General features: G+C 44.5%; 3 protein-coding genes across 5 annotated transcripts in view; 2 read left to right on the top strand and 1 right to left on the bottom strand.

Annotated features, from left to right (window-relative positions):
- The first annotated feature begins 5,832 nt into the window (after positions 1-5,832).
- PLEK2 (pleckstrin 2) lies at positions 5,833-15,318 on the top strand. The gene is made up of 9 exons (XM_009946697.2): positions 5,833-5,880; positions 8,279-8,443; positions 9,403-9,584; positions 10,334-10,425; positions 10,755-10,942; positions 11,454-11,555; positions 12,335-12,418; positions 13,533-13,611; positions 14,651-15,318. Exons 1-9 carry the CDS (start codon positions 5,833-5,835, stop codon positions 14,776-14,778), a joined length of 1,068 nt encoding a protein of 355 aa, XP_009944999.1. The 3' UTR covers positions 14,779-15,318.
- Positions 15,319-16,209: 891 nt separating this feature from the next.
- On the bottom strand, positions 16,210-20,455 carry LOC104341814 (galectin-related protein A). 2 transcript variants are annotated; one of them, XM_009946696.2, is made up of 5 exons: positions 20,351-20,455; positions 18,426-18,514; positions 17,468-17,642; positions 16,919-17,101; positions 16,210-16,384 (listed from the first exon to the last, which is right to left on the bottom strand). In XM_009946696.2, the coding sequence occupies exons 1-4, from the start codon at positions 20,372-20,374 to the stop codon at positions 16,958-16,960; spliced, it is 432 nt and encodes a 143-aa protein (XP_009944998.1). In that variant the 5' UTR covers positions 20,375-20,455; the 3' UTR covers positions 16,210-16,384; positions 16,919-16,957. The 2 variants fall into 2 exon arrangements, with proteins under 2 accessions (XP_009944998.1, XP_086319732.1); XM_086463606.1 differs by having other exon boundaries at positions 20,339-20,455.
- A 925-nt stretch (positions 20,456-21,380) lies between these two features.
- The window catches only part of ZFYVE26 (zinc finger FYVE-type containing 26), a 55,764-nt gene continuing 55,045 nt past the window's right edge, over positions 21,381-22,099 (top strand). The window contains exons 1-2 of one of the 2 annotated variants that reach the window (XM_086463603.1): positions 21,381-21,392; positions 21,854-22,066. In XM_086463603.1, coding sequence (XP_086319729.1) covers positions 21,876-22,066 — 191 coding nt within the window. In that variant the 5' untranslated portion in view covers positions 21,381-21,392; positions 21,854-21,875. Of the gene's footprint in view, positions 21,393-21,853; positions 22,067-22,099 lie in introns of those variants that run through there. The other variant, XM_086463602.1, reaches the window with a different exon arrangement.

A 22,099-nucleotide genomic window follows, 5' to 3' on the forward strand; every position in this document is an offset into this window, starting at 1 on the left:
GAGACCCCATTGCAAACACTTTGGACTAAATGTTTCCAGTATTGAAAACTTCAAATGCAAATACTTGAAGTGTTCTACTGTTTTAAAAAGACCAAAATGTAAACAACTCTTCTAAATAACTTTTGATGCAGCAACTTACACAAATTGAATCCTTTGAAAGGAAGGTGCCCAGTCAAATTCAAGACACAGATCTGGCCAGAAGGAGGTTGCAGCCCCACGCTTAACATTTTCATACATAACAATTCCTAATTGGTGATTACAGTTCAGTGCAGCTTTTATTGATCTTTCCTGGCAGCACCAAAACCAAGCAAGCTGAACAGTTCTGTACAGAATGTATTTGAGCAAATATTCAATAAACTTCTGGGCTATGTAATGCCAAGATTTTTTTCCCCCCTCTTTTGTCACCTGGCCTAAAGTGGTGTGAATATAAAACCTGGAAGGGTATGAGCAGTGGGTAACTCCCTTTTAATGCTCAAAGGGCTTTCTTTTGTTTGCTTTAAATCAAGCCAAGAATGAGTGGAACAAAATGTTTTTCTTGCAGGTTTGTTGATGCAGGCTTGTTTAAAAGAGCATTTCCTTTGTTTATCATCTGTGTTTAGGCACTGAGAACTTGAAAACTTTGAAAATAGCTTGTTACCATTCCAATAAACATCTGATGAATGAAAAATTACATGTAGTTGCACTTTGCTCCTACAGGTGGATATAGCGGGAGCTTTAATGAACTTACTCATACTTCAAAATAGGCAGTACTGTCTTGTGAGCTCACTGCTGTGTGACCTTCAATTGTGCCAGCCCTAAGTCTCATTTACACTGGACCGAGGTATTCGGTCTAGAAACAACTTGTTTATATCTTTGAAGAAAAGAAACAAGATGTGCTTTTCCATGTTGAGTCAGAAAAAAGAAAATGAAGTAAAAAAATCTAATTTTCCTTGTCTGTGGGAATTGCAGGGAGAAGTTGGTTTTGTTTAAGTAACTTTTCAAGATTGCTACATTTTTTAATGTATATCTTTTTTTTTTTATTATTGTCATGTCCCATATTGCCCATCTCCTCTTTTTCTTAATATTTTGCAATGTTAGAGGAAAAATGCATGAAAAATTCACTAGGAATTCTTAGAACTGCCAAAGTACAGAATGGAACGAAAGGCGTTCAGAAAGGGTGTACGTACTGCAGTCCTTGCTTGGTTATCAGAGACGTTCACATGTACCCAGCTCTAACAGTAATGCAAAGCCAAAAAACTGAAGTAACTTCCAATCTTTGCAGAATGTTGGAAAATACCCGAATGTGTTATTACAAAACGAAGAAACAAATTTTTTAAAAGTTTTTTTTCTTAAATTACTGTCTTTTCGGCCTTGTCAGGGCTTGAATCCAGTATGCGGGTACTTGGGCTAAAGAACAAAGGGTTTAAAACTTACCATGTGACCTGTATGCCAAAATGATGCTGTAAAGGAAAGCACTGGAAAATGAGCCACATATGCTCTTTCCATGGAGTACTATCAAGGAGTTGCAATTAGCACTGTCTCTAAGCTGTTTTGGTGTGTTCATAAGCAAGCGTCGTTCCTGTCAGTAACTTCGGCAAAAGTTTGCTGAACTGGTTCAGTAGCTACAGGAGCTTTTCTAATTAGAGCCTCGGTGTGCTGGTGTACACAGTTCTGGGCCAATTTTGAGTGCCTGAAAAAAATGACCAAGGTGGTGAGGACAGTGACAAAGCAGCTCAAGATAAATGCATTTCAATCACTTGTTACCCTGGCAGATGAAATCGTGCTGTCCTGTTGCCTGAGCGGATTTTAACCAAGAAGCCTAAACGATGCAAGACAACCTGATGGTCCTTTCTCATGTGTTGCAGTAACTGGAAGGAGGAGGTCTAAGGTGGCCGCTTTGAGGCCTGTGAGCGAGGTGTGTGTAAGGGAGTGCTGGACCTGTGAAGCCCACACTGGGCCTCGGCTGTGCTGCTGCATCAGTTGCCATTGCCTGTGACTTAAGAATCTTCACAAGCTGCTGAGATGATACCTTCTGTCTCAAGCAGTCTATTCTGTGTGCGTGGAACTGCGTTTGCTTACCAAGTGCTTAAAGTAAGGGTCGTGAGTTTTGTGGGAACTTCTTTGTTGAGTTGCTAGAGCGATGTTTTGTGTTCCTGCTGCTCCTCAGCAGTGTGCTGTTTGCTCGGCAAGGCCGAAATCTCCACTTGCACTCATGTAGTCAACTGAAGGGTATACCTGTGGACAGGGCTTGGCCTGACGTGTTAAGTGTAAGGATCTCAGCTTGACTTTCCTGTCCCAAATTCATTTGGTAAGATTGGCAGCTTGGAAGCCATTTCACTTGTAATGTCTGATAAGGGCTCATTAACACAAAAAACCCAGACCCCAGACAGGTACCGGCTCGTGTCAGGCACACCGTCCCATAACTCACAGCCCAGTATCCTGTTTCTGATGAGGGGATATAGTGGCTGCTGAAGAAGGGAAGCCCTGCTTGCTTGGGGCTGTTGTGGTTTGTCTGGTTTTCAATACAGTGACAATTCCTTGCTGTTTTCTCTCTGATTCTGGCCCTCAGGGTTTTTTATATGCAGTGGATCTGGCATGTTGTTCTTCATAGTGGAATCTACGCTTTGGTATTTAATCTCTGATACGTTTTCGTTCCAGAGTCTAGACAGTTCAACAACTGTTTTCAAACGCTGCCACCTTTGTACAGTTAATTCTAAAAATGCTGTTGTGTCAGAATACTTTTGAACACTTGTCATCTTTCACTATCATCTAGAAATGTTTCATCATTCTTTATTTTAATGTGGTTTGTTTTCATCTTATTCCGTCCCTAATCCGCTAAAGGAACTGAATATTTAATGGTGTCCTGCACTGGAGGGCAAAGTCCTGGCAACTTAAGAAGGTGCTCTGAAAGAGCTGGGTGTATGTAATCCCCCATGTGACACAATGATACATGATGGGCATTGCAGCATGTGCGACGCGGGTTGTCCTTTGGGCAGGTTCTCAGCTGTTTGTGGCTTCTTGAGGGACTGACCTGGAGGTACCAGCAAGGTCTACCAGATGGGCCAGCTGAAATAGCATGGTCTGTGCTCAGAGCTGGCTGCTCCTGCCCTTCCCTTTAACCCTGAGCAGCATCCTGTGGTCCTGAAGCCTGCAGCTGGCTCTTCCTGGCCATCCCAATGCAAATTGTGTAGCATGGAAAGTATTTTGGGGTCACTTTGGATGGAAGAAAACGTCAAGCACTCAACTATGCTTTTCTGTTACAACACTAAGCTGACATGTGGAAAACACTAAAATGGATCTGAGGAAACAGAGAACTCTCCCTTCAATGAGTCTCAAGTCCCACAGCAGACTAGATGTAGAGCTCCCTAGGGCTATACGGATCGAAACATGTCCTTTCCACCAGGAGGTTTTAATGCCAGAACTTGCCTTCCCAGCACATGTGAGAATACAGCAGCCCAGAGCTACTGCCTCCTTTTACGCTGTATGACCCTGAAAGATCTGTATTCACTCAGCCCCTGGGAGCAATATAGGGGCAGTTCACTAGCCTTGATTGACTACAGAGTGAGACAGGGGGAAGGGGGAGTGTGTATGATGAATATCCAAAGTATTGAAGAAATACTTTGAAATACTGAAGAAAGTGAAGGCTCTGTATTACAAAACATTGATACAAAACCTATTGTTTAATGACCAGCTACAGCGACATTTGCTTCACCATTCACCAGCAGTTTGACATTAAAAATTTTTGTTGCTAATGATAATTTTGCCAAGATCCGTCTGCAGGGTTGTGGGTGGTCTGCGTGCTGGAGAAAAAGCACTCACTTAGATTTTCGGCGAGGACTGGTTATGGTGCAATTCTGAGATCGCTGTCTGAGCAAGAGCCCCCTGCAAGCTTCTGCCTGTCCTCGCTAGCATGAAATTATCTCACCCACCATGTTATAAATTGCCTGCAGTAACAAGCTGAACAATGTGAAGTCAAACCTCAAATTCCAAATGGTAGAAGGAACACTGTATTCCTGGAGCTGGTTGTATAAAGAGTGCGTGTCCAGGGAACGCATGCAGCAGTAATGTCTATTGTATATCTGGACTCGTTTTCTTCTTTTTGTCTCAAGTTTAATTTTGAAATACAGAACACGGTGAGCTGAAATTTATTTTCTTTTTTCTGCTGACTGCCTCAGGTTTTTTTCCCAAGATTCTGCTTCTGAGTACAACTTTTTTATATATATTTATATATGTATAGACACAGAGGTTATTTTTTAAATTAAAAGAAATGCACTCAGTTCATTTCAGCTTTATTTTAAGGACACAATAATATTAAAAAAGAATAATTTCCATTGATACCTTTGAAAATACTACCTACCTACAGCAAAAAAAAATACTCTTCTAGGTGTTCTTTTAAACTTACTGTACTTATTTTAGGTGGACTGAAGAACAAACTTAACTGGGATATGACTGACTTATGCAGCCAGTTGCCTCATGGCTGCCTGCCTTTTCCAAAGTGGCAAAGGGAGTACAGTAGGAGCTAAGTCGGTAACCTCCATATGGGCCGGTGGCTTTTGAAATCCCAGCCAGCGTGCTTTCTTTTTGTGTACAGCAATTGATTTTTCTAACTTTGCGTTCAGTCGTCCATCATATTTCTCGTGATCTCTGCAGGACTGGTCTCTGGGTCATCTCCAGTATGTTGTCAGGTTTGAATTCTTTGGTGTCTTGCTCTTCCTCGCTGAAAGTTATAAAAAATTGTATAATTGTTTGTTTGTTCCTTTTCCTCAGTACATGAAAGTGTGACCAGTAATCTGATCCAGTGAGCAAAGACTGAGAGATACTTGAGTCACTTTGTCTTAATGAACTCTGGACTCTTTTTACATAGCAACGAGTGCTTTTGTTTCTTTGTTATGCTCTGCGTTGTGCTTCTTATCACAGCCCCTAGCTCTGCCCACGTATATCGCCTTAATTTTCATATAAGTCAGGGAGTGCTAAAGTACAGCAAAGACTATTCTGAACAGTAGCGCTGTCTGAAATACTGATACTGGTTTATTTCATCAGGATGGGATTTGATAAATCTATCAAACAGCTTTATCATGGCCAAAGTCTTCAAAAATGCAAAAAACATCTAAGCTTGTATTCAGACACAAAAAAGGCACTCTGTTTCAGAGGTGCCTAGGAGTTACAAGAGATCTCTCCATAGTGTTCATTGATCAGACTGCTTTACTAAAAGCCCAAATAGTTGCTTATGTAGAAATTTAGGATATTACATTGAGAATCTTGGTTTATACACCCAGAGGACACTGAAAGTAGAGTGGGCTTTTAGGTGCTTTGGGGCTTCTTCAGTAAAATAAATTTCTCGCAAAATAAATTATTTTAAGGTTTGTATAAGTCTCCTTGTAATCATAACAATCTATATGTTACACTTAAGGTGTTCTGATCTGTAGAACCCTATGAGATGTGTTTATTAGATGAGAAATTCTAAGTGGTAGAGTTGATTAGTCTGAAGTTTTGAGGGATGAGATTTTATAATTCTGCTTCTCCCTGCCATGCAATACCTGATTTGCCATCCTCTGCTTGTATTGACCAACTCACTCGGTGGTGTTTTTTTGCTATACTAAATTCTGTGAAATTCTTTTGAGATCCTTTTTAGACTTCCCTTTGTTTCACTTCCCAGAGGGCAGGTAATGTATCAGAGCCAGCTCACCATTTAAATAATGTCTCATAGGTAAGAAGAGAGGGAGAAAAAAACAGGGAAGGGAGAGTGCGTCACGTTGGAGGCGGAGGGTAGCAAAGAAAAATGAGCTTTCTTAAATAAATCGCGTGCAGAGAGACAGGCCGCCAGGGGCTCAGCTCTCTTCCCTGCTGGCTGCGATGCAGGAAGCAACTGGAGTCCTGAAGGAGGGCTTTCTCGTCAAACGGGTAAGTGCTCCGGGTCCTCTTCGTGCAGTTCTGCTCAAACGTGGAAGTAGCCCCTGAGCAGGGACCGGATCGAGCTAGGGCTCGTGGCAAGGCAGGCCATTGGGCGCTAGGTTTGAGGGGCTCCCACCTGCCCCTGGGAAAGGAGCTCCCCTGGGTTTGTGCAGATGCCTGCCAGGGGACCTGCATGAACTGCAGGTGTTCACTACCCTCCCTCGAGTTTCCCTGTATTGGCATTTACCCAGAGGAAAGTGAGTTAGCTATCAGGATTACTCAGTTAGCTATCAGTGTGTCTGCACCTAGGGCACACCTCTGCAAAGAGCACATAACAAACTACCTGGCAAATGGCTACACAGCAGCAGTGGAAGTAGCCATGGGAGGATGGAGAGAGGGAAGATGTTTTGACAGTCTCTTAAGATAGTTTGTGCCTTCTTTAGCGACCCAGCTGAGCAGGGTTTCCCATTTCATGTGAGAGGATGGAGAACAGACTATCCTTTTTTGAAGAGGATCAGAGCAAACCAAACACAGAAATGTGTTCAAAATAACTTCTTTCTTCCATATGCCTCAAGCTGCACTGTAAGAATATTTTAGCCAAGACGTGGAGAAAAGAGCTGAAAGATGGTGTCACAGATTTCAGCCTTTCCAACACTGCTCCCTGAACAACCAGGTCAGTCATAGCTGGGACACAAGAGGGCAACTTAGCAAGGGGCATAAGCTGCTTTTAGTGCAAAGACCCTGTCTCAAATGACTAATATGGTCCTTGACTGCACACAAAAAATGTGATTCAAAGGTTTGTTCAAAGCTTTGCCACGCCTTGGGAAATGCTTTCCTGCAGTACGTGGCAGTACTTCTGGGGCGAACATGAAGGTAACCCTGGTCAGGAGCTCTCCTGGCAGGGCTCTCAGCCGGCCGCTGGCCATGTGAAGCCGTGCTCTATGCGGAGAAGGGCTGTGTGGCCCGAGCTCTTCCTCGTCCTCCCTTCTGCAGTGAGGGCAGAGCAGTCCCAGCTCCTGCTTTCCAGGGCTACGGTTGTGTTTTGTGGCTCTTAAGTGACGACTGAATTCTAGATGGGAAGCCAAGGCACCAAGTGTGTGAGACGAATAGGTTATTGGCAGCTTGACAGGAAGGAGACCACAAAGGTGACTAAAGGAAACTGAGGGAGAAGGGAACAAGGGATCCAGAGAAAAAAATCAGGAAGGGGTGGGATCAGATAAAGAAAACAGAGCTTTTTTAAGAAGAGAGCAGAAGCAAGGAGATGATCTAAATGCACTATAAATGAATGAATTATGTGTTGTAATGTATTATAAATACAAAGTAAATGTGTGGAAGTCAGGTAAAGATAGACAAAAAAAAGTAAGGCAACCTCCTGAAAAAGAGGAAATCTCCAAAGCAAAGAAAGGAGCCATAAGAAAGAACATACTCTCGGTAAAAATGGCCAAGGGACTTTATAACAGGTGAAAAAAGTACCAAAGAAGGCAAAGGGAAGGAGAGAACAAACGCCAGTTAGATAAATTGTATTTAGTATAGGCTAGAAGACATTGGATCTAAAGTGCCCTGGATTTTGGAGACTCATTACCCCAGCTTTTCTTGGAAATTGCTGGTTTTCCCCTTTACTCATAGAGAATTAATGAGCTTTGATTCATGCCACAACTGGATCTTGCATGTTCCTTTCTCTCAGCTATGCCCACCCTCTCCCAGCTGTTAGAGCTTCCTCTACCTGGTGCTTCGCCTGCTGGCTGTAATGCTCCAGTGCCTGTAGAAAAGCAGGCAGCTTTCTACAGTCAGCTCCTCGCACCGCAAAGCTGGACCTGACACCGTCAGGCAGGACAGAGCCTGCCAGTGCCAGCCCTCGCTGGGTTTGCTCTCCTGTACAGCCGGACTAAAGAGAGCCGGGGGCTGTTTACAGAGGGGAAAGAGGAGGGTTTTTTTGTATTCTGCTACAACTCAGGAGGCTTTCAGCAGCAGCCTTTATTCGGTCTTTTGCCATTAAAAAGCATATTTCCTTTACAGGAAGCAGTAGTACAGGGAATGTTTTAGCCCAGGAGATTGGGGGCATGTAGGATAGAAATAAACCACTCATTAGATCTTTGAGACAATTCCTGTCAGCTTTTGCAAGAAACAATTCTTGCCAGCAAAGAAGGTGTCCTTGCTGGAGAAAGACTAAAGCACCTTTCTATTGCTCCATGATTTTATTGTGATGGACCTCTAATGTTATTTAAAATGTGTATTTCAGGGAGAACAGGACTCATGATGACTTCTTGGGTTTCTTTTCATAGTTTCTTTTCATACAGTTGTTTCTTAGTTTATGGTATTTTCACATACACAAAAAAAAAGAAAACTAAAAAATACACCATTTCTCAATGTTTGTGTTAGTCAGCTATGTGGATTTCTTCCCCTCTAGGGTCATGTTGTTCGTAACTGGAAAGTAAGATGGTTCGTTCTACTTCAGGATAAGCTGCTGTATTACAAAATTGAAGGAGGCAAAAAGGAACCTTCTCCAAAGGGCAGGATCCTTTTGGATGGCTGCACTATTACTTGTCCATGCCTGGAATACGAGAACAGACCGGTAAGACTGGAAAAATGTATCCCTTCTCTATGACACTCACTTTCTAACTTCTTCCTAGTCATCTTCCTCTCCTCCAGACTTCTTTGATTGCTGCAACCATTTCACTGGGGTGTTTCCAGAGTTAGGCCCAGCCCAAAGCAAGCTGATGTTAGCATTGTAACTGGCACAAACAATGAGCTCCCTCATTGTTTTTGCTGTTCCCTGTGCCCAAATCTGAGTCACAAACAAACAAACTAACCCCACACACCCAGTGGGAAGAATAAATCCAAATGCATCAGCCCAACAGTGTGTAGAGAAAGGACATGGACAGCTTGATAAAATCCAAGGAGGATGGGAAAAAAAGGGAAACTTATCATCCATAGTAGTTGCCTTAAACCCTGGCTGTATCCATAGGGTGCTCCCGGGCAGCCTTGTCACACTCCCTTTTTCTTTGCCAACGGCACATTGCTGCTGTGGCAGGTTTCCAGCAAGAGGGCTCTGGAAGGAAAAGTGCTTCCTGCGCTTCTCCACTTACCCATGGGTGGTGGCAAGGCAGACTTCCTCTGAGTGGGGCCAGAAGGGAAATGACTCTGGAAGTTGCTGACTATTTCAGTACTTCTCATGACAGAAAGAGCCTAGTGAGAATTTGTGGCTGTTGAGAAACTAGAGATCTCCATAGTCAGCAGCACACTTCTATATAATTTAGTATCTGGGTGGTCTGCTCTCTTTTTTAAGTACAAGAAGTTCCATGCATGCAAAGCATGCTTGGAACTGAAAACACAGCGTTTTGAGGTGAGGAGGAAGCAAGAACTCCAAAGCTGTGCCCACCATCCTTCTGGACAAGAATTGGTCTGTACTGCTCTGGTGGGATGCCATATCAGGATTATTTGTATCACTTGGGCCAGTGCTAAAAGAAGCAAAACACAAGTGGAGGGTAAACAGCTAAATGATCCTATTGCTTTGCACTTCTTTCTCCGCAGCTACTCATCAAACTAAAGACAAAAACCAATACAGACTATTTCCTTGAATGTTGCTCCAGGGAGGAGCGAGACTCTTGGGCTTTGGACATCACTGGAGCTATTCATGCCGGTCACCCAGTACAGGTGCAAGAGCTCCACAGAATGAAGAACTCTTTCAAACTGCTAGAGAATATCAGCCTCCAGTAAGTGTATATGGTTTCTCCTTCTGCTGTTGCTGTAGCTTGCAAAGCACATGAGCTGATTAATGGGGAGGGTCAAGGGAAGCTCCTTTCTGCACAGATCTTCTCCTGTGTGGCCAGTAGCCTCTAAACAGGCTGCGCTGACCTAGGTTTGCACATACTTTTGCTAAGGCATGGGAATGAACTTTTTCCTGACCATCATGTTTTGGGAGTATGTGGGTTCTGCACAGGCACTTAACTGCTGGCTTGAAGACCTTCCTAGTCAGCTACAAAGGCTCTCATTGGGGAGATGTATTACCTTGGAAGATGTTATGTCAAGGAGAGACTGAGCAATGACACTGTTCATGCCATGTTGGTGGGATTTCAAAGCTGGTAGCTGGAATCCAGACTAGGCTATTTAGGGTGCATCATGTTAAACAAGAGGAAATGGAGAACTGATTAAGAAATAGGAAAATGACATTAATTTGATTTGTGTTGAGAAGGTAAATGGAGGCTGAGTATAGCTCAGTTTGAAGTGCTTTAAATTGAAAACTAAACAAGATGCCTTTGTGAGGCATCTTGTTTAGTGCTGATATTGGCAGAATAAAGTTTTCCTATACCGTACTTAGGAAAAAACTTCTAGAGGAGTATCTAGGCTTTTCCCCATCTTTATGCTGGTAATCATGAGGACATCCAAGGTACTGCCAGAAGTATGTAGCAATTTCTGCCTGTCTTTCTGTTCTACTAACCTTGTCCTGTGCTCTCTTGTACAGCCACATAGTGGAGAGAATGTGTGACAGCAGTACTGGAATTAAGCTGACCCGCAACTTGCAGCAAGGCAAAGGATACAAAGAGACCTTCACAGGTACACCCACTGAAGGCAAAGAACTTCCTCCCGTCTGACACACCATGTTAAAGAGACAAGGGAGCTACTGTACTGCCTTGATGGTGGGATCAGCTGTGGCCCAGTGGGAAGTAGCAGTGCAGCCAATAGCTCTCCAACACCTTTCTCTCTTGGTCTTTCGATGTATGGAAGCACATATAGGACCCCACACTTTTGGTCAACCTTCATTGACAGTCTTTGTGATGGTGCCAAAATGTTTCGGCAAATGAGGACTTGTGTGGCAGGAGACAACCTGTCTCGCCTTGGAAGAGCACATTGTCTTGGTATGAGAGCTGCCTTTCTCCCTGCAGGTTCTGCCCTGGTGGACTGGCTCATCTCCAATAGCTTTGCTGTGTCACGATTTGAGGCCATCACCTTGGCATCCATGCTGATGGAGGAGAACTTCATCAAGCCCGTGGGAGCCCGCAGCACTGAGGCTACACGCTACAGTGACCTCTCTGAGCAGTTCCTTGACGACTCCACTGCACTGTACATGTTTGTAAGTGATGAAGCTGTCCACAGAGACACCTCCTCTGCCCCTCATCACACACTTGATTTGGGGCACTGGTAAAGGGGACACGCACCGCGTGCAACCAAAGGCAGAATACCCAGGCTATGAGAGCAAAAGCAGATGGGGCAGCTCTAGGCTTTTAGTAGTACTAACACTTGCACTTTTGCTGCACACAGCTACATGGATATGGAGGGATCTACAAATTACATAATCAGTCATTAAAAGGGGTATGTTCCTCGAGTGCAGTGCTGTGTCTGCATTTAACAGAGGCTGTGCTGTAGTTATGCTAAAACTCAAGGCTGGGTGTGTAGGCTTTACATCTGTAATTTGTTGCTTGAAAATCTCAGACCTACAAAGCTGAGCAGCAAGGCTATGGAGTAGAATTTACTCAGGAAATATGAGCTAGAAACAGCTCAAGGAAAATAAAATGTAGAACTTTGTTCTTAAAAGTGTGTTTAGATTAAAAAGAAAAGTGGAACCATCTTTTCCCTATTTGCAGGCTGAGAGCAGTAATAAAAATATCAGTTCCAAGGAAGAGCTACAATTTAACATCTCTGAATTAAGCGGCACAATTGTGAAGCAAGGATTCTTAGTGAAACAGGTAAATACAGTCTTTGAACCTTCACTGGGAAACAAGAAAAATGACAGCTCTTAGGACTTCCTAGAGAACAAATGTGATTTATACGAGCATGGCTGGAAAGTTGTGGCCAGCAGAGCTAACTTGCCCGTCAGTACGACTATCAGAGATTGTGTGGTGAAGAGTATCTGGTTATAAAGAAGTGAGCTATGGAACTTGCTGCTCAGACAGGATTAATCGGATATTCTGCATTCTGTACGGGCAGGGCACCCCCTTCCCATCACCACAGGAGATGAGATGCCCAGGAGCCTCTCCCCATGGTTAGCAGCAGTGAGGGGCAGCTCCCAGCAGCCCCAGCCCTAGGCTGGCCCTGAGCCCCAGCACCAAACCCCCAGGCGGGGAGATGCTCTGTCAGCAACTGAGAGGGCTGGTGGTGAAAGAGTGAAGAGCTGCAGAAGGATCTGACACAATACCCTCTGAGCATGCACAGCACAGTTTTTTAATCCAAGACCTCTGTTTAATCTGAAATTAAGAGCAGGAATCAGGGATACAATCACTTGGTCCTATCACTCTGCTTTCTTGGCTCTCAGCACAAGGGAGGGGGAGAGAAAGGAATTATCAACGTATGAAGAAGGATGTTAAGCAGAAAATCCTTGGAGTTACTAAGATGTCAGAAAAGATTTCTCTGTTGGCTCCAAACCCTCTGTTTTCAGTACCTATTTAGGTCTCCCCTACAGCCTGCAGGAAAATGGCAGTTTTAAGAGGTATTTACTGGTGGTAACTTTAATTCTTCTGCTTTGCAGGGGCACAAGAGGAAAAACTGGAAGGTGAGGAGATTTGTTTTGAGAGCTGATCCTGCTTTTTTGCACTACTATGACCCCACTAAGGTATGTGAGTGGGGAATTACTACTCCTGGAAACCTTCTTATAGACCTAAACATTATAATTAAAATACAATTATGCTATAAATGTTTCTCTTACCCAAATCTCCTTCTCTGTCCCTCTATCCATTTCCTGGGGAATAAGACCTCTCTGGCCTTACCCTGGGAAGTTGTCCTTGTAGGATTTTTCTATCCCTGCATCTTCCCTCCTCTCTTTTCCCCAGTGAGATTCCTTTTCCTTAGCCAAGGGGCAGCAATCTCCTTGGGACTGGTCTTCTGCTGTACCCACATGTCCTGGGACTATACTCCCGCAGGGATTCTTCCTGGGCTGTGATCTTTCTGGGCTAACATCCCACCACTTGAGGGACATAATGCTATTGGGATTTTTTATGTTATTATTCCAACATTGAATAGGGCCTCCTTGATGCCAAAGTATTTACAGAAATTTCTGCTACTCAGTTTTAAACTTGCTCAGGGAATAGTAGAATTCGTTTTCATGGGTATAATAATCAATGTGAGCAACCCTGAAGGGCATGTGGATCCATAAGCCCCAAACACACAGGGTACCACAAAGCCCAACAGGTTGCTAAAAGAACATGTATAGAAATGCTTTACATGACTTTTAAAGAAAACACAAACAACATAACAGTGGTAAGAACTTACGGAGCTGGTTCATTTTCTGTTGCCTGTTTCTTTGTGGGGTTTTTTTGCACTGCAACTTGCCCTTGTAATGCTATAAACTCAAACTGCAGAACCTGAAGATTAGACAGGAGAGCCAGCCTACTAGTGAGAACAGTCAATTATTTCCCATTCAGTCTCAGTGAAAAGCAGCAAGCTAAAAACTTGCAGAAATATATATATATATTTAATATGGGTTGTTATTGATGAGACTATACCTAATTTTGAAATGTGATTGTTAGCCTACCCTTGTGCTTTTAATTGATCTCCACCATTCCCAGCTACATCAGAGAAACATCTGAGACTGAAACAACATAGTAATGCATTTAATGATATGCCCTAATTGACTTCTCTTGTGACACTGGCATTACATCTCCACCTTCATAAAAATTATTCTAATGATGATATTTTCCAGATAAGCCTCATTTCCTTCATCTTTGCAGGAAGAAAACAGGCCAGTAGGTGGATTTTCTCTTCGTGGCTGTCTTGTCTCAGCTCTGGAGGACAATGGAGTCCCAGCAGGTAAGCATGAGCCTCTAAACTTGCATACATACATATTTATGCCATAGCAATGTGGTCTTGGGGTGTGGGTTTGTGTGTATGACTGTCTGTATGCACAAGTGGGCTGGCCTTTCGTCTCCCCTTGCAAGCAGGTGAAGAGGCATATCATGAAAAATCCCCAAACTGCTGGGTTGTCCATACCAGAGAGGATTTTTTTTTTTTAGCATTATTTCCACTTATCTTGGTTGTTCCCCTTTTTATGGTCTTTTCTCAGTCAGATGACCTCTGAGTCCTGAGACACTGATTAATATTCCAGAGTTAACAGACAAAGAGGAAACACCTTCTTTTTGGATATTGTTTAACTCAAAGTCTTAAGGCATCCCCTGATGCCATCCTTTTTCTGTGTGTCCTCTCTACTTATGCTATTACCTTTTCCTTTTTGATCTGCTAGAACCCAAACATAGGAGAAACATAAAGACAGCAATACAAAAACCAGTTCTGCTAAGGAATATGCTTAGCTTAGGCATTTCTCTAGAACCTCAGCTTCATGGATAAGTGTTTCTGCTGTTAAAGAGATTTATTTTGTGACAGTAAGCACAATGTGTGGATGTCAAATAGGGAGCATCTTTCTGAAGACAAAATACAGGGTCTCAAAAAGATGGGGGGGGGGGGGGGGGGCATAATGAACAATAGAGCTCCTTGCTAAGAGGAACCTAAAGATGGGCAGGAGCAAATCTAATCTACTAAACTGGTAGGAAGTTCATCCCTCCATTGTATAACTCAAGTAAGATTCTCTATCTGAAGAGTGACTATTTTATATATGATGCGTAGTACACAGTAGTTCATACAGTCTATGAGGGGTGTCTGCACTGTATCTTTCTTTTGCAGAACAGAAATCAAAGACACAAATGCTTTAGATGTCTTATCTATAATGAAATGGAAAGGTTCGATACCCTAATTCACCAAATTAAAAATCTTCCCTATGAAGCTTCATATCTGCCACAACACATCTCTCTGTATACTTTCCTGATCTGTCACTGTTTTTTTTTTTTCTCTGCAGGAGTGAAGGGCAATGTGCAAGGCAACCTTTTCAAAATCATCACAAAAAATGACATTCATTATTATATCCAAGCCAGCTCCAAGGCAGAGCGAGCACAGTGGATTGAGGCAATCAAACCACTGACATGAGTAAGGTGGACTCCATGCCAAATGACAAGTCACACTGTGACCAAGTTTCCTGCTCTCATTATCTGGGAGTGTTGTTTTCCCCTTAGATAGTTTATTTTTGTTATTTGTATTGCCATAGCGCCCAGCAGTTCCTGGCAGACCAGCATCCTAGGTGCCTAGGAGTCATGTAGGTTCAGAGTGATTCCCCACCAAGAACTTAGCATCTAACCAGGAGACAAAAGACAACAGGTGGATACAGACAAATGGGGCTTTACAAAGAAACAATGAGATATAATATTCCAAGATGGAAGAAAAGAGTTATTTTGTACAAGCATTCAGTCTATATCTGAGAGATCCAGGTTGTGCTTTATCCTAAAGCAGAAATGTCTTGCTCCTTTCCCCCTTATAAAGGGGCTTATAAACGTAACTAATTAAGACTGACTGAATCAAGTCATGAAAGGTCCTGGTGTCTGAGGCTGCCTTTCTTGGTATACCATGAGTCTTGTGCTAAGCCACAATGCAGCTGCCAGGATAATCACTATTGTGAAAAAAAAAACAGGAGTCTGTCCATGCATCTGCTCTACCATTTGGTTCTCTGTTAGGCTGGAAAAGACCAAAGGATCCCCCTCTCCAGTATCCAGATTATTCTTTTGCTGGTAATGGCCCATAGCAGTACAGGATACAGAGTATCAAATCAGACCAGTGACATTTATTCCAGACAATTGCTGATGCTGAATAAAGTGGAAGAAATCACTCAGCCATAAAAGCAAGATTTTTCCTCCTGATTATCACTGTAAGTCCATTTATGTGGAGCACCATTGGGACTGAGAACTCTAACAGCAGTTCTGACCATTGCTTTTTCTATTTTAAGCCATTAAATTTTCCATTATTTGTCTAATAAACTTGACTTTGATATCATTAAATACAAAAAAAAGTTCAGTGCATTTGAATCTCCTGTGCTATTCAGACATGACTTTTCTCAGAGGGCAGTTTGAGTATATGAAAATGTTTCATATGCTGTAAATTTAGATTTATAGAGAAACCAAGACATTCTCAACAACACCAGAGGGCAGAATGGAATGTATGAGATGATTAAAACCCTACCAGCCTGTTGATATACTATTTTCATAAAACTCCTCTTTTCATCTGAGTACCTGTGTCTGACAGCCAGACTCTGTAGAACTTCCAAAAGCCCCCTGAACACAGCAAGCTATGTATCTTCCCTGAAGTCACAGAGGCATTCGATAGAGATTCACAGAACTACCTCTTTGCAGATTTTTGTTCTCCAAGACTGAAAAAACGTCTCTTCATCTAGAGACTTTCCCCTTCATACTGTGTTATAACCAACCAGTCATAACAGAGCCAAAGGCAGCAGCATATATATATGCTTATATAAGTATTTAGGACTCTTTTCTAAATCTACAGCAACAGAACAACAGCACAACACTCACGTGCATTCAAATATTTAACAGAGCTGGTGAAGAAGTTTGCCAGCAAAGATGCAGTTTTAATTAGACACAAGAGCAGGCAATGCAGTTTCAGCTGCAGATACCATGTCCTAGGGCTGGTCCAGAGAGGACTCTGAAATCCACAGCTGTTGAAACCTTTCTTTTCAGGAGAACGCTACCTGCAAGAGACAGAGATGGTGGTAAGACATTTATCGCTCTGCACTGGGAAACACAAATGGCTTTGTGCTGACTGAGCAGAGCTTCCAGGAAAAGCAATTCCCTCCTGATAACATGAGCCTTGCTGGGGCCCACCAGAGCCCCTTATTCAATTATAAGGAAATCTTCTGCTTCTCTTTTCTCAGTCCCACCACCTGTATACTGCCCAGTTCTAGTCACAAGGGTAACAGCCACCCCACCACAGAGGACTGAGCTCTGGCAGCTGGCGTGCCTGGGAAGGAGTGGTTAGGGGACCATGAGGATGTGAGATAATGCATAGCATCACAAATCTTGCAGTTTGGGAGGCCAAGAGAGTGTCTCAGCAAAGGCCCTTTGATTTACCTGGACCAGTCATAGCTCTGCAATTGCTGTGTGTGTGTGAGGAAAAAAAAAAAGTATATGTTTCAAACACATCAGCAAATGAAAAATATATAGTTCCCACTCTCCAAATCAGCCAGGGGAAAAAGATAAAACATTTCTCAGACAGGAGAAAGTACATTTGCCTCTGTCCTCTGGCGATATTATGGATTTTTTTTTCAAGCCACTTTGGTAAGCTTGATGTCCCCTGTGATCTGCAAAGCTTTCACCAAGTTCAGAGGCTGAAGGCGGTGAGTGAAGTCACAGAGCTGCCGTCCATCAAGCAGGACTCGTATTTGCTGGTGTTCACATAAGAGCTCCATCTGCAATGAAAAGGACAGGGGAGAGTGTTAAGAGATCAGCAGCAGGGTTGATTTCACCAGCATGGACTTAGAACCCCGTGTGATGGTGATAGTGAAGCACAAAGTCTACCAGCTCTTGTGAAATGCCCCTAATAAATAACTTACCCTCTGCTGAGATGATACTGTAAAGCTCCTTAAAGTGGATTCTCTCACTAAGACTAGAGAAAGGAATAGATCTCCCATCAGGGCCAGAACTGTTGTTCTCTCTGCCATACTAGACTAGTCAACCTGGCAATGTCAATAGCTAGCTATTTGTGGTCGTATACATAGCCTTCAGCATTTCTCCCCTCCTTTTCTCCACCCTATTCATAGTACCCCAAAAATTACCTTAAATGTGTCACCTGCTGTAAATGGAAAGTAGGGAATGGTCCTCTCTTCTCTTCCCCATTTCCCAGCAATTCGTGCATTTCGGGTGATGGATTTGTCACTAAAGTTAACTGTAAATAACAGCCCAACATCTTTGTTTGTATCCACTGGATCACAGAGCAGAGTCACTGTAAAGCTAAAAAAACCAAACAATTAAATGACCAGGACTTTCAGAAACGTAAAAGGACGTGGTGACCATGGCAAGTGCTTATAAAGACTAGTGACAGATGTTGATTTCTTGTCAGACTGAAACACGGGACTTCTGCAGGCTTAGAAGTTGCAAAAAGGGATGAGAACAGGCTGGTCTTTTTTTCTCCTCCAGTTTCCAGTAGGATGCTAGCGATATCTGATCTTGCTTTCCCTCTCTTGTGACTGAAATCAAACCAACATTTGCCAACATTGCACAAGCCAATTCTAATTCGTGTCCTAAAAGAGGTTATGGCAAACTCCTCACCAGTGGAAGCACTGGAGTTGATTGCTGTAGATGCAAAAAAAGTGTAATGATAAGCATAGTTTCTGTCATCCAGATTAAACACAGCAATGAACCTGCACCTCCTGTGCCAAAACCACCGGTTTTTAAACAGTGTTGATTCTAGCCCCAGCAGATAACCAAGGTGCAGGTTCAGAATTGCACCTCTTCCTGGAGGAGAAATGCCACTTGTGTGTCCCCGTTCGGTTCACATTAGATAAGGGCAAGGAGTAGAAAACCCTGACAGGGCAGTCAGAAAGGCTGAACACTGAATTCTTTCTTGCCCTTTTATTCTTAGTCTAAGAGCAGGAAAATTAAACAAAGACCTAAGTTATGAATCTTTGACCTTCTTCCTTCAAAGAGCACAGATCCTCGAGAAATCTTTTGAATTTAGAAGACAGGTAGGAGCCTATATGATGGGGTGAAGCCCCCACCAGCCCGTTCACCTACCTCTTGGGGTTGGAGTGTACCATTCCTATGACTGTGAGTTTCATGGCTGGTCTCAGGCCACCTTTAATTTCACCAACATACCGCTCCACCTGCAGGGAACAGTGAAAATGTGCTGCGGTAGGTCATGCCATGGGTAAACTAGCTTTAGCAGCTGCTTCGGTCACTTCATAGAACGATTTTGTTTTTACATGTACAAAAGAACTTAAATATATTTCTGGCCTAAAGTACTTCTTGCACTGTTGGTATAAATTCTGTCAGCTCTGGTATCTGAGGCGAGCAAGAGGACCGCCATAACTGGGCCATTTCTGACCAAAACTGCTGTCAATAAGACAAGCAGCTGCTGTTGGTGCTCTACCTGCTCTACCCCATCACCCCTGTCGCCATCACTTTTTCAAAGCCGGAAAATGGCTTCTCAATGGATCTACTTTTGCCCTGTTCACAGAGTCCTGTAGTTGCAAACTCCACCCAAACATCAGAGCTGCGTTTACTTGCTCCAAGTAATTCTCTAACAGCTTTGATGGTCAGTGGTGAAACTGATACAGGTGACAGTTGACGTGGAAAAATAAAAGAGAGAGCTTGGAAACAAGCGACATTTTGAGACTTCTGTTTCAGAAATGGCTTTAAAGTGTCAATGCCAGAGCACTACACTGTGTAATCGCTCCCTATGCAGATTCACTTAAAAAGAAGGTGCTTCAAAACACTGAGTGTTATTAGCAATTTGTGTAACACTGATAATATTCTAAGGCAATGCACAGCAGACTCTATTTTAGATAAAAAGCGCTTTATCGTTTCAGTGTTACAAGGTAAAAATTCAGACGCTTTTTGCTAGAAGACCTGCACATTGTATGCATGGTTTAGTATTTTGGCTGAGAACCACGACATCGGCATGGAAACCCACAGACTTTTGTCCACAGCAAATGGGCTTCCTTTCAAGTGTAAGTTGCTACAGTATTTCATAGGTATGTCTAAATTTTGGAAAATATAATCAATGTTAGATTTTTAAATTATTGAATGCCAGCTTGCTTAATGGAACACAAATTCAAGGTGAAAAATGTTTTGCCTATACTCCATCTCCTAATTTCAATATACTAGTTATACGTTCTGCTAAGATTACCTTAAACAATTTATTTTTCTGCCTTGATACTTGCATCCAGCCACCTTCACAGCTTCACAGACATGTTACTAAAACTCTAATTTCTAAGAAGGCCAATATTGGAAGAAATTAATTTAGAAGTACCTTCAAAAATGACAGCACTACTGCTGATTGTTAATAACCTACATTTACCCTTGCAGAAGTGGGCAGGTGACTCCAGCAGGCATGTTTCGAACTTCATAACAAAAGAAAAGTGTCAGCCACTCGAGATGTCTTACATAAGGGAGCAGCTCCTCAAGCAAGGAGTCTGACTGTGAGGAAATACTTTAAACTGGATAAAGCAATTAGAGTGTGGGTAACAAGCATTAAAGATCCCAGGCTACATGAACTCCATCCTCATACAGGTCCTGTGTCCCATTAAAACTCCTTCCTGGCCTACACAAAAGACAAGATAAAAAATAATACCCCAAATTGAAAGTGCATGTTGAGAAATGGTTCGTGCAGAGCTGCACCACAGTAAGCACCACCATCAAAGGCACAGGGAATCAGATATGAATAGATGGAATGATGACCACATGGTTTCAACACTTGCGGCTCGTCCAGCATGACTGAAGTGAGTACGTTCGAAGGCACGACCACCCACATGCCGTTTCTCTGCCGACATTGAGGTGACAGCATGGGTGAAAACACACAGGACGCTGTAGGAGGTAACAGTACAGACTCCTGCAGCATCTGATGTGGTTTATTGGTAGGTCCCAGCATGTGCACACAGACATAACCCCCTTCCCATATTTTCTGTTCAGCAGCCCAGGGCACTCACTTGGTCACTTACTTTGGGACACTTCTCCTCTGTCATCACCGCTCTGCCTCTTACGCTTGCCTCCGCCGCAGCAGTCCCTAGAGGAGTTTTGGGTTTGTGTGTCAGGACAAAACCAAACAAAAACCCCAGAATAAAGGGAGGATGTTGCAGGGGTCTTATCTCTACCAAACACCAGCTGGGCACCACCCAGCCGAGCAGCTGAGTCACGGCCCTGCACGCCTCATCCCAGCGCCGGGGAGGCTCACGAATAAGACAGCTGGCGCGGGAGAGAGGGCAGGGGGGCTGCAAGGGTGGGCAGGCCCCCGCCACCCCCCAGGGAGTGCCTGGCAAGCTGGTGTCTGTAGCTGCGTCTATACATTTTTATATATTTTTGTATTAGTATTTAAAATTGTGTGCGTGTGTGCACATGACACAATGTATTTGTGTATGTAATACATATAAATAACACGTGATTTATTTATTTTGAAACTATTTCTGTCCTCTCTCAAAGGGGTAAACATATATGTAACTTAGATCTCTATATAGACCTACAGTGAGAGAGCGAGGTATACATATAGGGGTATATACATACATATATACATATACAAGGGGTAAATACACACACACACCTGTGTATATACCCCTATACGAATACCTCTCTCTCCCTATGTGTGTACAGGCGTGCACGACGTACGCATTCGCAGCCTCCCACCGCGCGCCAGGAGGCAGAGCTTCGGACGAAAGCCAATCAGAACCACGAGATGCCCGAGCCCGGGGCGGAGCTGGCGTGCCGTAAGCGGTGGCCGAGGGATGTGTCGGTGGGCGGAGATGGGCGTGGTTAGCAGGGAGGGCGGGGCTTGAGCTGCCCGGGTTCCTGGGGCGGTGTCAGGCACCCCAAAGAAAAATGGCGGTTTATTTACATTCTGCCTCAGCTCGGCCAATGGGTGGGTGCCCGCCCACGTGCCCGCCCGGTGGCGCCGTCAGCTGAGGCGGTGCCCAAGATGGCGGCGGCGAGGGCTGGTGTCGCCGGGGCGGTGCAGTAGAGCACCGGGGTGGCCGCGTCCTGCCCCGCCAGGTAATGCGGGCCGCGCCAGGACCGCCCCCGGGGGCTGCCGAGCCGGGCCGGACCTTGCGGAGGAGAGCGAGGCCGCGGGCGGGTGCGCGGCAGAGTGCACGGCCCGGGGCGAGCGAGCGCCGCCGCCCCGAAATCAGTCTGTGCCTGCCGGGACGGGCAGCCCGGGGGGCCCGTAGGCGGTGGGGAGCAGCGGGAGCATCCCGCGGGCCGCTGGGCTGGGCTCCCCTGGGCGGCGCACCCGCGGCGGGGCGGTCATGGCCGAGCGGCAGCCGCGTTGTCAGCCCGCGGTTCTCCTGGGCGCCTCACCCCCCTGCCCCTGAGGGATGAAGCCCCCTGGAGCCTGGCCCCGGCTCTCCCCCTGTTCCTGCCCAGGGCGCGCTGTCAGGGCGAGGAAGAAATCAGGGGTGGTGCCCCAGCGCGCCCTCACGGCATCCACTTTCGCGTGTGTCACCCTGCCCCAGGTCAGCTGCTTGTCCTGGGAAGATGCATGCCTTTGGAAACGAAGAAGCGGTGTCTCTGGAGCGGCTCTTCGGGTTCTTCTGCGAGTGTGTACGGCGTGGAGACTGGGAGCTAGCGCAGGCCTGTGTGCCCCAGCTGAGCCGGGGGCACGGGGATGGTCCTGAGAAGGTTGAAGCAATTCTTCAGGCTCTGGTGGCTTGTCCCGTCGGGGTCGGGTGAGTAAAGTACTGTTTTGGTTCAATAGGCTT

The sequence above is a fragment of the Leptosomus discolor genome, chromosome 3 (assembly GCF_034619465.1).
Source record: "Leptosomus discolor isolate bLepDis1 chromosome 3, bLepDis1.hap2, whole genome shotgun sequence".
Taxonomy (NCBI): Eukaryota; Metazoa; Chordata; class Aves; order Leptosomiformes; family Leptosomidae; genus Leptosomus; species Leptosomus discolor.

Bases quoted from the DNA above. Each gene is read 5' to 3' on its own strand.
- PLEK2 (XM_009946697.2), top strand. From the start codon at position 5,833: ATGCAGGAAGCAACTGGAGTCCTGAAGGAGGGCTTTCTCGTCAAACGG. The intron at 8,444-9,402 runs GTAAGACTGGAA...CTTTCTCCGCAG, and splicing joins TGGAATACGAGAACAGACCG to CTACTCATCAAACTAAAGAC. The intron at 13,612-14,650 runs GTAAGCATGAGC...TTTTCTCTGCAG, and splicing joins GGACAATGGAGTCCCAGCAG to GAGTGAAGGGCAATGTGCAA.
- LOC104341814 (XM_086463606.1), bottom strand. From the start codon at position 20,374: ATGACAGAGGAGAAGTGTCCCAAAGTAAGTGACCAA. The intron at 18,515-20,338 runs GTGAGTGCCCTG...TGTTCCCTGCAG, and splicing joins GTCCCAAAGTAAGTGACCAA to GTGGAGCGGTATGTTGGTGA. The intron at 17,643-18,425 runs GTAGGTGAACGG...TGGTTTTTTTAG, and splicing joins GTACACTCCAACCCCAAGAG to CTTTACAGTGACTCTGCTCT.